General features: G+C 46.3%; 1 protein-coding gene across 4 annotated transcripts; it reads left to right on the forward strand.

Annotated features, from left to right (window-relative positions):
* Positions 1-234: 234 nt before the first annotated feature.
* Positions 235-11,345, forward strand: Lrriq4 (leucine rich repeats and IQ motif containing 4). 4 transcript variants are annotated; one of them, XM_090344518.1, is made up of 7 exons: positions 238-261; positions 543-654; positions 2,309-3,427; positions 4,706-4,879; positions 7,133-7,271; positions 8,762-8,958; positions 10,806-11,345. In XM_090344518.1, exons 3-7 carry the CDS (start codon positions 2,405-2,407, stop codon positions 10,971-10,973), a joined length of 1,701 nt encoding a protein of 566 aa, XP_090200644.1. In that variant the 5' UTR covers positions 238-261; positions 543-654; positions 2,309-2,404; the 3' UTR covers positions 10,974-11,345. The 4 variants fall into 4 exon arrangements, with proteins under 4 accessions (XP_090200741.1, XP_090200644.1, XP_090200828.1 ...); XM_090344702.1 differs by having other exon boundaries at positions 244-261; positions 2,373-3,427; XM_090344615.1 differs by lacking the exon at positions 543-654 and having other exon boundaries at positions 235-261.
* Positions 11,346-12,820: the final 1,475 nt, after the last annotated feature.

Raw genomic sequence — 12,820 nt, forward strand, 5'->3', positions numbered from 1 at the left:
CCCCTCCCCTCCGCCTTGGGACGCTGGAGAGGGGGGGGAGTGTCACGGGGCTGCCATGGAAACTGCACCGAGTGCTGGGGATGGGCGGGGCCACGGCGTTGCCACGGCTACCGCAGGTTCCTCCCCCCCCCGCCATAGGACGCTGGAGGGGGCGGGGCCACTGCTTAGCCTCCGAAGCCAGATGCTTGCGGAAATGGGGCGGGGCCACGGCGCTGCCATGGCGACCACGCGTGGGCCGCCCCAGCCGTGGGCTGGCCGCAGGTAGGGCGGCGGGGCGGAGGCGGGGTCTGCCGCGCGCCGGCGGCCGCCAGATGGGAGGGGTTTCGGGAGGGCGGGCAGGGGTTTGGGGAGGCTGGGGCGGGGAAGAACAGCCGCCGGGGCGGGGCGAGGCGCCTCCGCCGCCCGCGGCTCGGTCTCCCGCAGCCTCTTTCTGGAGCCCGAGGTCTGATCCTCCAGCGGTGCTCCCTGTTTTGGCTTTGTGCCAGTACTTGGGTTTGAACTCAAGACTGTGCACTCTCACCTGCTTTGTTCTGTCATGACAGTCACTCTGCCGCCTAACCTGTACCTCTGCTCCGGTCTTGAGGACTTTTTTGCTTGAGCTGGCTTTGAACCTGTGTCCTCAGATCTCAGCCTCCGGAGCAGCTCCAGTTACAGGTGTGAGCCATAGGGACCCAGCTCCACTATTTCATCTTAAAGCGAATGTCTGTTGGGGGAAGAAGAGTTGAAATGCCATCCCGACTCTTCTTCTGTGCCCATGCTATGTCTATGAAATCTCCCTTCTCTGATTTACACCATTCCTTGTCTCCATTTGTCCTACTGGGGTGAGTGGCCAGACCTGATCTCGGCACCCCAGCAGTTTAGCCCTAAAACACCTGTAGCAGCAGCCTCAGCCCTCTTTCCTCTTCTAAGGTGACCCCACTGGGCATTGAAGGCCAGGAAAGTGTGATGGTGAGGCTGGGACGGTGGCCTACTGGTAGAGCGCTTGCCTAGCATGCACGGAGCACTGGGTTCGATTCCTCACTACCACATACACAGAAAAGGCCAGACGTGCTGTGACTCAAGTGGTAATATGCTAGCGTTGAGCCAAAGAAGGTCAGGGACAGTGCTCAGGCCCTGAGTTCAATCCCCAGGATTGGCAAAAAAAAAAGGGGGGGGGGTGTGATGGTAAGGCAGAACATCCTGCCAGCCTACAGGATGTAGGCATCACTTGAAATGTCCTTTCTCTGAACTAAACATGAAGATAAAGGAACTCAGTGAGTCCAGTTATCCCACGTGTCTGTCCTCAACACAGCTGAACAACTTGCACACTAAAGCAAGACACCAGGTTTCATTTTGTCCTTTCTTCTCCTTCACTAAAAAAGCTTAAGGAGAGCACCCAGACCCTGAATTCAAGCTCCAGTACCAGCGCGCGCACACACACACACACACACACACACACACACACACACACACAGATAAAGTGAAAAGAAGTTTGGGGAGGGGACACTGAGCCCAGGGAACAAGAACCAGGCTAGTTTTAGGGAAGGTCTAAAAAGGATCTGCCTTAACCAAAAAGACATCACCTCGGGCAGTGATGTTCCACAACAATACAACAAAATAAGCCCGTAGAGTATCTACCCAGAACTTCAGCTTGTTACATCAAAGCAGAATGACTAAAAGACACCCACCCACGCAGAAAGCTAGTTTTCCATGAGCAGCACATTTCCCCACAGACAGGAGAGGTGCTGCCTGAAAGATTCAGGGTAACACTGATGACCATTCACTGTAGTCATCACTGATGGGGCCAAATTAAAACCCTTTTGAACAATTACTCAAAGATAATAAATAAAAAGAAAACTCATGCCTGTAATTCTAGCTACTCAAGAGGCACTGCCTCCTCTCTTTTGTTTTTGTTCAAGGATGGAGCTCTACCACCAGAGCTACAAACTTCACTTCTGGCTTTTTTTTTTTTTTTTTTTTTTTTTTTTTTTTTTTTTTGGTGCTTAATTGGAGGTAAGAAGAGTCTCATGGACTTTTCTGCTTGGGTTGTCTTCAAACCACAATACTCAGCCTCTAGAGTAGCTAGGATTACAGCCATGAGCCACTAGTGCCCCATACAAAACTGGCAATTGCAAAAAAGTATTCAAACTCTCTCTCTCTCTCTCTCTCTCTCTCTCTCTCTCTCTCTCTCTCTCTCTCTCTCTCTCTCTCTCTCTCTCTCTCTCATAGACACACAGGGGAGGACATAATCGGAGAAAGTATTCATATTGCAGAATCATGTTACTGATTCGATCCATTTGAATTTTTACATCTTTTCTTTCTTTTCAAGGCAAAACCCTGGCGAGGGAAGAATTCTGATTTCTGCCTTCCCTTTCCTTTCCGCGCCATTTCAGAATTTAAAGATCCCAACTTTCCCCCTCACACCATGTCGAAGGAGAAACTCTCTCCGGAAGGACTCTTCCCGAGACTCCCCCAGAGAGACGAGACCCCGCAGATCACAGACCGGACCTTCTTCATGGACGCGTCCAGGCGGAGCCTGGCCAGCATCCCCGCGGAGGTCCTGGCGCTCAGGGAACTGGAAGAGATCCACCTGGAGGAGAACCACATCGAAGAGATCCCGCCGGACATCCAGCAGCTGAAGCACCTCAGGGTGCTCTACCTGAACAACAACCAGGTGCGGAACCTGTGCCCGGAGCTGGGGAAGCTGAGCAGCCTGGAGGGCCTGGACCTGAGCTCCAACCCGCTGCTGCCGGCCTCGCTGGGCGTGCTGTCGTCCCTGCGCGCGCTGCGCGAGCTGCGTCTCTACCGCACCGGCCTCCGGGAGCTCCCGGTCCCGCTCTGCAAAGCCCTCCACCACCTCGAGCTGTTCGGGTTGTCCAGCAACCACCTGGAATCCCTACCACGGGAGATCGTGAACCAGACCAAGCTGCGGGAGATCTACCTGAAGCAGAACCAGTTCAAGGTCTTCCCCGCCGAGCTGTGCGCGCTGCACAACCTGGAGGTCATCGACCTGGACGAGAACCAGCTGGCGGCGCTGCCCGAGGAGATGGGCAACCTGCGGCGCCTGCACAAGCTCTACGTGGCCTACAACCTCCTGCCGGGCCTGCCCGAGACGCTGCACCGCTGCGCCCGCATCTCCGTGCTCGACCTGTCCTACAACCTCCTCCACGCGCTGCCGCACAACCTGGAGGAGCTGGCCGACATGACCGAGGTGGGCCTGAGCGGGAACCGCCTGGAGAAGCTGCCCCGCCAGGTGTGCCGCTGGCCCGGCCTGCACCTGCTCTACCTGCGCGGCGCGGGGCTGCGCTCGCTGCGCCGCTCCATCCGCAGGCTGGGCAACCTGTGCTTCCTGGACCTCAGCCAGAACCACCTGGACCACCTGCCCGCCCAGCTCTGCGCGCTCCGCAACCTGGAGATCCTGGCGCTCGACGACAACAACCTGCTGCAGGTACCGGCCGGCGCCGGGCGGCCTACCTGCCTTGCCCGCCCGCCCTCCCTCCCTTCCTTCCTTCTTCCCTTCCTTTTCTTTCTTTCTTCTTTCTGCTGGTCCTGGGGCTTGAACTCAGGCCCTGGGAGCCGGGCCCTTAGCTTTTTTTTTTTTTCCTGCTCAAGGCTGATGCTTTACCCTTGAACCACAACTCCATCTATGGCTTTTCGGTGGTTAACTGAAGAGTCTCATGGACTTTGCTGTCCTCCTTACTTTGGACTGCAGTTCTCAGATTTCAGCCTCCTGAGCAGCTGAGATTACAGTCGTGAGCCATCAGTGCCCAATTTATATTATTTTTCTTTCCCTCCTAAACATCAATAGTAATCACAACTAATAACTAATGTTTATGGAGAATACGTATATGCCAATCACAGGTTTTAAGTGTTTCCTATGGGCTTTCTCATTCAGCCCCTGCAAAGGCTTTGGTTCTCAAAGAGGATAATGGCAGACAGTGATTTCAACATTAAGTGTTTCCAAATCTGTACAGCTTGCAAATGATAGAGCCGGGGTTCCCACCAGACTTAGGGTCTAGGTTCTCAACAGAGATCATCTCCAGACAGGGCTTCAGTAACCAGAGGATTTTCTCTGACCCCATGCATCTTTAAAAGAGAAATGTAACTACCAAAACAGCTACATTCCCGCATGGGGGAGCACACCCTCACGTGGTCAGAGCCCCCAAGATCAGATGGGTTCCCCTTGTATTGTTGAAAATCATGAAGGAGTGGAACTGTGGCTCAAGTGGTAGAGCGGCAGCCTGATGAAAAAGCAAGGGATAGGGTCCAGACCCTGAGTTCAAGCCTCAGTATTGGTACTGGTGGCTCATGTCTGTAATCCCAGCTACTGATGAGGCTGAGATTACAGAGTCACCGTTTGGAGCTAGCCTGGGCAGACAAATTCAAATAAGTAGAAAAAGTAGAGGGTGACTCAAGTAGTTGAGCACCTGCCATAAGTGAAAAAAAAAAACCCTAAAAGTGTGAGGCCCTGAGTTCAAGTCCTAATACTGGTAAACAAAAAAACAAACAATACAAAATAGTGAAATCAGAGTGGTGATGAGAAACTGGCAGAGATCCAGAATGCAGACCTGCAAACATATAGGCTACATGTGCCTGTTCAGTAGCAGAAGAGCTCAGCTGTTCCACCTCCGATGTAGCAATCCAGCTCAAACCCCAGGGCCCCATGTCTTCCCTGACTGCTAAAAGAAATCTCAACCTGAACCCTCTCTGTTTGGAATGCTTCTAGTTACCTTCAGAGTTGGGCTTGCTTTCAAAACTGAAGATACTTGGACTCACAGGAAATGAGTTTGTCTCCTTTCCAGAGGAAGTGTTTTCTTTAGTGTCTCTAGAGAAATTATATATCGGGCAAGACCAGGGAACCAAGCTCACCTATTTGCCGGAACAAGTTGGGAAACTGCAGGTAAGCCTCTGTGATGAATAGCAAAGCAGTAGTCTGAAGCTGGCTGGTTCTGAGAGAAGGAGAGGGGGGTGGTGAAGGAGGGACACTGGGTGTGGAATGGTCCACATTCCATCTTCCACTTCGCACAGTCATTTGAACATGTTGAGGCTTTTTGCTGGCGGCAAACACCTTATTAATGATCGCATATGATGAAATCATGCCATACTTCTTTCACCTCTGTGCTTTCGTGTGAGTGTGTGTGTGTGTGTGTGTGTGTGTGTGTGTGTGTGTTAGTCCTGGGGCTTAAACTGAGACCCTGGACACTGTCCCTGAGTTTTTGTGGTCATGGTTGAGCCACAACTGCACTTCTGGTTTTGAATTGTGATCCTCGGATCTCAGCCTCCTGAGTAGTTAGGATTGCAGGCGTGAGTCTTCTGTGCCTGGCTTCATCTTTGTTTTTGTAGCCATGGAACCATGCCTCTTCCCATTTCATTTTCAGTTTTCTTAAGTAGCACCTTGAGTAGTACTGTTTTGAGTTAAGATGTCATACGATTGACATGGATGAGAGTCCAGTGACTCCTTCCATGTGTGGTGATGAAAACTCTTGTTGCACTAGGTTTATACCCCCCCCCCCCGTGTGTGTGTGTGTGTGTGTGTGTGTGTGTGTGTGTGTGTGTGTGTGTGTGTGTGTGTGTGTGTGTGTGTGTGTGTTGGTACTGGGCTTGGACTTAGGGCCAGGGTACTCTCCCTTAGTTTTTTTTGTTCAAGGCCAACACTCTACTACTTGAGCCATACCTCTACTTGCAACTTTTTTTTTTTTACTAATTAACTGGAGATTAAAATCTCCCAGGGCTGGATCTGAACCAGGATCCTCAGATCTCAGCTTCCTGAGAAGCTAGGATTAAGGTCATGAGGCTCTGGCACCCAGCAAGCTTGTTTTCATATATGCTGTTTATTTGGGTTTTTTTTTTGTCCTTGACAGTATTGAGGATGAACTTGGAGTCTATCACTTGCTAGACAGGTGCACTACTTGAGCCATGCCCTCAGCTATTTTTACTCTGATGATTTTTTAGGACAGAATCTCATCTTTTCCCAGGCCAGCCTGGATTGCAATTCGTGAAGTCCAGCATGATCTGGAAAAAAATTTATGCTTCCCATGTAGCTGAGATGACAGGTGCATACTCCTGTGTCCAGCCTTTTATTATTTATTATCTACTTATTTATTTATTTGTCAGTTGTAGGACTTGAACTCCAGCTTTTTATTGATTGAGATAGGGGCTCTTAAACTTTTTGATCCAGGTGGCCTCAAACGCTGATCTCAGCGTCCTGAAGAGCTGGGATTGCAGGCATGACCCACGAAGCCCAATTGACTTATGCATTCTTTAATGATTGCATTTTTCATTTTTCTATTAATAATAACAATACTCTTAATAATAATAAAATGATAGCTCTTAATAAAGCAGACAGTGATCACTACATAATCCCCAACCCTGGAACTGAGCCCTGGCAGGGAAAACAGACAATACTGTTCACCATGACTTAAACATTCAATTTGGACTTCTCCATTCCCTGCCCTCTGTTCACAGAGCACTTTGTTGTCATCTTGCTCCTTGGACATGTCATACCACAACCACAGGGTGAAACACAAATGTTAAAGTTTTGCTCAGTAAAGTTGAAAAATAGTTCAGGTGGAGGCATTTGATTCCATAGTCTGTATGTGGTGGCCATGCCCTCTTTGCTGATGTTGGTTTGATCATTGTAGCAATTGTAAGTTGGTAGTAACTGCGAGAGATATTCCTACAGTAAGAGGAACAAATGATAAATACACTAAAATTATCCAAATTATTTCTCCATAAAGTTCCAGTAAAGCAAAGTTCCCATACTCCCTTTTCCATGCACAACAGAAACTAAAGTCTAAATGGTTTTTACTGAAAAAAAAAAAGGGGTTCTTCATGTTGGCTCGTGTGTGTGTGTATGCATGCATGCTAGTACCTTTGTTTTTTCACTTTGGGCTAGTCCTGTACCATGTGAGCCACACCTCCATTTCTGGCTTTTTGCTGGTTACTTGGAGAGAGACATCTCCCAGATTTTCCTGCCTGGACTGCCTTTGAACCGTGATCCTCAGATCTCAGCCTCTTGAGTGGTAGGGTTTAGGCTTGCTATTGGCCTTTTCAATATGTTTTCCCTGTGTCTCAACAGATGATCTCCCCCTTGAGACTGCATAGGTGCTCCCTTGGCCTTGAGGCTCACTGTGCTGTACTTGTGTTGTTTCAGAGTCTTAAAGAGCTGTACATAGAGAACAATTATCTCGAGTACCTTCCCATCTCCTTGGGGTCATTGCCTCATCTGGAAGTTCTTGACTGCCGGCACAATTTGCTCAAACAGATCCCGTATAGCCTTTGCCAAGCACAAGGTGAGGAAACAGTATATCTACAGCCTTGTGGAATCAGGAGGGCAGCAATTCCCTCCATGAATGGCTTCCCTGTTTTCCCCAAGTCCAGTGCCAAGGTTTGGAGAGGCTAAGCCCTGGAGGGAGGCCAGGTGCCTCCCTAACAATCTTGTGAAGGTCAGCTGGCAAAAGAGAAGCAAGTCTGTTGTTCAGAGGTTCAGCACACATCCCTACTTGCATTATGTCCACCCCAGCCTTGGATTGTAGGATGCACACTGTTTGCTAGTAGTTGGAGTTGGAGTTCAGAAGGGAATTTTTTTTTTAATTAAAGAATTTATTAACATTGATTTTTACAGCATACTTCAAATGACATGTTTAACCAACAAGTATTCAAGAAGGGAATCTCTATATACAATCACTGGCACTTAGATTTTAGAACATAATGAAACTTAGGTTGAGGGTTTGTATGTCATAGATACATATTAATGTATGTAATAAAACATTGTGTCTATAGAGTCATACATATTTTTATATCTATGTAGTTGTGGTTATATTTCCAATACCATCTCAGAAGGGAATTTTTATCTATCTTAGGCACTAGACTAAAAAGACAAGTATTGTCTCAGATAAAAAATCAGCAAAGTGACTTTTGGAGCCATATGACTGACTTAGAAAATTGTATATGATTTCTATGTAATCACACAAACCCTTTCCAACAGGTTAAATCTCTCACCCTCCCTTCCTTCCCTCCTTCCCTCTTCTCCCCCTCCCCTCCCTCCCTTCTTTTCTTTTCTTCCTTCCTTCCTTCCTTCCTTCCTTCCTTGAAATCAGGGTCTTGAGCTTGCTGGACTGACATGACTAACTCCCTAGCCCAGCTTTCAAGTTCACCACCTGAGCCTCCATTGGCCTATTTTAGGCCTCCTGTGATGGCTGGGATTAGAGGTGCTTGCTTTAGCACCAGATTCCTTCCCTCCACCAAGGCAGAATCTTGAGGAATGTTCTGCTTGGATTTGCCTGATACCATGATCCTGCTGATCTCAGCCATCCCTGTAGCTTGGGATAGCACGTACACGCCACTGCATCCAGCTATACGTTAAGAAAGGGTCTCATGAACTTCTCTGTCTACACTGGCCTCAGACAATAAACCTTATTCTCTTAGCCTCTTAAGCTACTGGATGTTGGCTTTTTTTTTTTTTTCCAGGAGGGGTAGTACTGGAGATTGAACTCATCTTGTTAAGCCGAACTTGAGCCATGCCCCCAGTTGTTTCGTTTTGTTTTGTTGAGGTAGAGTCTCGCAGTAATTTGCCTAGGGATGTTCTTGAACATAAATCCTCCAGCCTCTACCTCCCAAGTAGCCAAGATTATAGGAATGTGCCACCATGCCCAGTCCCTAAAGCATTCTTTACCTGCACATCTGCCCATTTATCTGCTTACATTTGTTACACAGAGGAAAATGTCACCGATATTGTTTGTTCCTAAGACAAATTCACCATTTCAAACGAAACTCTGTGCAGGTTTGAGAAAACTGCTGCTGGAGGACAACTTGCTCAGAGAGATTCCAGAGGACTTGGATCTCCTGCTGAACCTGGAGGAGCTGACCCTGATGGAAAACCCCATGGAAGAACCCCCGCAGGACGTGTGTGCGGGGGGCATTGAGAGCATCTGGAAGTACATGAAAGAGAAGAAAACCATGAAGATAATGGCGATCAGGGTAAAGGCAGCACAGATCCTTGTGGCTTTGGGAAAGGCCCTCGCGCCCACCAAAGGAGCTGTGGTGCTGCGTTTATATGCATGCCTGCAGCATGCCCTTTTTTTGGATTTTGTGTCAGTCCTGGAGCTTGAGCTCCAGGTGTGGGTGCTAAGAGATGGCTCTTAGCTCTTGCTTTTTTATTTTTCTTTCACTCCACACTGGTGCTTTACCATCTAAGTCGGATCCACTTTTAGCTGTTTTGGTGGTTAATTGGAGACGAGAGTCTTAATGAACTTTTTCCTGGCTTTAAATCAGGATCCTTGGATATCAGACTCCTGAGTAGCTAGTATTACAGGCATGAGTCACGGCACCCAGCTTAGGAAATTCTTCTCCCCAATTAACAACCTAAAAACTGGAAATGGAGGTGTGGGTCAAGTGGTGGAGCACTAGACTTGGCTCAGGGATAGTACCCAGGCCCTGAATTAAAGCCCCAGGACTGGTATACTCATAAAATAAAAACAGATCCAAGAGATCAGGGGAACAGAAGACTCACAGAAGGCTTTGGAGCCATGGTAAGTCATGTTTATTTCGTTGTTGTTTTTCCTGTCACTGGCGCCCAGCTTTTCTTTTCTTTCTTTTTCCTTGTTTTCCTTTTCTTGTCAGTCCTGGGGCTTGAACTCTGGGCGTGGGCATTGTCCCTGAGCTCTTCAGCTCAAGGCTATAGCTCTACCACTTGAACCACAGTGCCACTTCTGGTTTTCTAGTGATTAACTGGAGATGAGTCTCACAGACTTTAGTACCCCTGCTGGCTTTGAACCTCGATCCTCAGATCTCAGCCTCCTGAGTAGCTAGGGTTACAGGTGTGAGCCACCACACCCAGCTCTTTTTTAAAAAATTTTATTACTGAAAGTTTTTATTTTGGAAGAAATAGGGAGCCCCTGAGAGTGCTGAGAAGCTTCTGCTTCTGGAGGAAGGGCAGGGCTATTCCTGTGTTGGGGGACAGGAGAGGAGGACCCAAGCAATATGTGGGAATTGGCTTTAGAATGGCCTGGCATGCATACCAGCAGGGATTGTCCCTCCTTGCACTCAACACGCACTGCCTCTCTTCATAGCTCTGTCCCCATCTTCCAGGCACATGCTCCTGTAATTGCTGTTTATTGTCTCTTCTTCCCTCACTGGTTATGAATTCCACAGTCAGGGATGTGAACATTACATTGCTATTTCCAAATGTCTCCAACAGTACCTGGTTCACAGAGGATTAAATGCCCTGGGGTTTTTTTTGTTGTTGCTATTGTTATTTTCCTTTTTATTTCTTGAATGAATGACTGGCTGACTGAGAAAGATAGAAAATCAAATAAAGCTTGGAAGTCTAGTTGTATCCTATTCTTCACATCGCTAAGACCATAGTCGAGATCGGAGAGATTTTACAGCCTCCAGATTATCATTATCTTTGGCCAGTTTTGGTTCCCATCACCGAAGACTTGAGTCTGAGTGAATCAAGAATGACAGTTAACTTTGACTTCTGTCTTTGATATTGGGAAGTGGAAGGATACAGCAGTGGTATCTGTTGAGAATGTTGCGAGCATGTACAAAAGAGAGATTAGATACCAGAGACAGCCTTGTCTGTAGTGACTCTTCCTTATGGTAATAATTGTAGTCCAACCTAGAGCAAGAACTTACTCCTGAAAAAAAAATCAACGCATTCTTGCTCTCATGACTCAAGTTCCTCTTAAAGGGCCCACCTCTTCTCCATTCCATTACAACCAGAATCAAACTTCAGCCTGAGGTTTTGGAAAGGCCAGGCCATATGCAAACCCTAGCAATGGTGATCTGAAGGGATGGTAAGCTTATGTTGATCTTGTTTTCAGATTCAGGCATGGTGGCGTGGAGTCATGGTATGTAAAGGCCTAGGAAGATTCGAAGAGCTACTAAAACTACGAAAGAAAGGAAAGTCCCCTCCAAAAGATAAAAAAGGTGCAGCAGCTGCAGGAAAGAAACCTGCAAAAGGGAAGCCTGGAAAGGGAAATAAGAAATAATTCTATAAATCAACGAATCAAGGGTGTGAAGCCAAAGCATGAGGAATTTCAATGCCAGCCACACACATAATTATCTGTCGATTTATAGCTACCTGTAGTAATAAAAGATTCTTCTTTTTACTAAAAGGTGTATGCAAAGATACATGTCTCAAAATAATAATATAGAGAAGGAGATAATCCCAAACAAAACTAGAGAAGCAGTTAATGGGGATTTCGGGGTTCTGTCTACAAAAATTTGGCAATGGTGGATCACACTTAAAATTCTAGCTACTCAGGAGACAAAGAACTGAGGATCGCAGTTCAAGGGCAACCAAAGCAGAAAAGTCTATCAGACTCTTATTTCCAATCAACCACCAGAAGGCTGGAAGTGGAACTGAGGCTCAAATGATAGAGTGCTAGCCTTGAGCAAAAAAAGTAAGCAAGAGCAAAAGGCCCTAAGTTCAAGACACAGTACTGGCACGTGAAAGGAGGTGGGGGGAGAGGGAGGGAGGGAGATAAGGAGGAAAGAAGGGAGAAACGGAGGAAGGGGGGAGAGAGGGAAAGAGAATGAAGGAAAGAGAACGAAGGGAGGGAGGGAAGGAAGTAGCAAAAGAAGGAAGGACTCCCAATTTAATAGTAATACTCAGGCAATTATTGGCAAAGTTCCCAGGATTTCCAGTATGCATGGTGCCACACAAATGTAACTCATGATTATAATTCTAAAAGGTATAAACAAAGCAAACTTAAAACAATAATCCTTATGTGTAGTACAAAGAACAAAAAAGTGCTGAGCTATAAACGAATAAAACTGTAAACACTTTCATGACCACTTATAAAATACAAAGTTTCTTAATTTTTTAATACTTTTGACAGAACATTTTCCTATAAAATTAGAGCAAAAATAATTAAAGTTGTTTACCCTCCAAAATGTCCACAGTAATTGCAATGGTATAAATCTATCAGTCATCACATAATTTTAAAAACAGTGAAAAACACTTGGAGAGATGGCTAGGATAAAAAGCATGATAAACATTGTGAGTAAAGAAATTAAACAAAATCCAATCTTTAAGATTCTGGATACTCTAATGATATAAAATGTAAATGTACCAAAGGAGACTGAAACAATCATGAAATGGAGAATTAACGTTTGTATATACATTGAGAAAGTAACAGTAACTTGAAAAACTGCCATCTCAAAATAATGGTGATTTACAAAGCACCTTAAGAAGAAATGGAAATTCTTTTGAGCTAATTGTAAATAAGAACTGGTCTATATGTGACTATGGTTGACAAAAATAAATAAATTATATTAGAGAACAAGAGTATTAAGATTTGAGAAAGGGACCTCACTTCAAAAAGGGAACATCCAAGGAAGAATTAGATTCGCTGGATAACTGAACTTTTCTAACATTCACAATACTGGGATAAAATCAAATGTGAATAATAGTCCAAGGAAATTTTGGACTTTTGTATTTTCTATTAGGTGATTCAATAGCATTATTCTGAGAAAAAGGCAGAGGTTCAATTATCACTTGGGAACTTTTACCCAAGAGCTTTAATTTTCCAGGAAACAAAAGGCACTTGCTCAGATCTTTTAACTATGCACAGATCCATCAGAGCATGGGGTTACTGTTGTTGATAAGAAGGTATAGTTAGGGGCCGGGAGTTTGGCCTAGAGGTTAAAGTGCTTGTCTAGCATGTATGAAGACCCGGGTTCAACTCCTTGGCACCACATACATAGAAAAAAACCGGAAGTGGTGCTGAGGCTCAAGTGGTAGAGCTCTAGCCTTGAGAAAGTCCAAGGACAGTGCTCAGGCCCTGAGCTCAAGCCCAGGACTGGCAAAAAAAAAAAAAAGGTATAGTTAAAA

Source organism: Megascapheus bottae, chromosome 1 (assembly GCF_031878675.1).
Source record: "Megascapheus bottae isolate mThoBot1 chromosome 1, mThoBot2.hap1, whole genome shotgun sequence".
Lineage (NCBI taxonomy): Eukaryota > Metazoa > Chordata > Mammalia > Rodentia > Geomyidae > Megascapheus > Megascapheus bottae.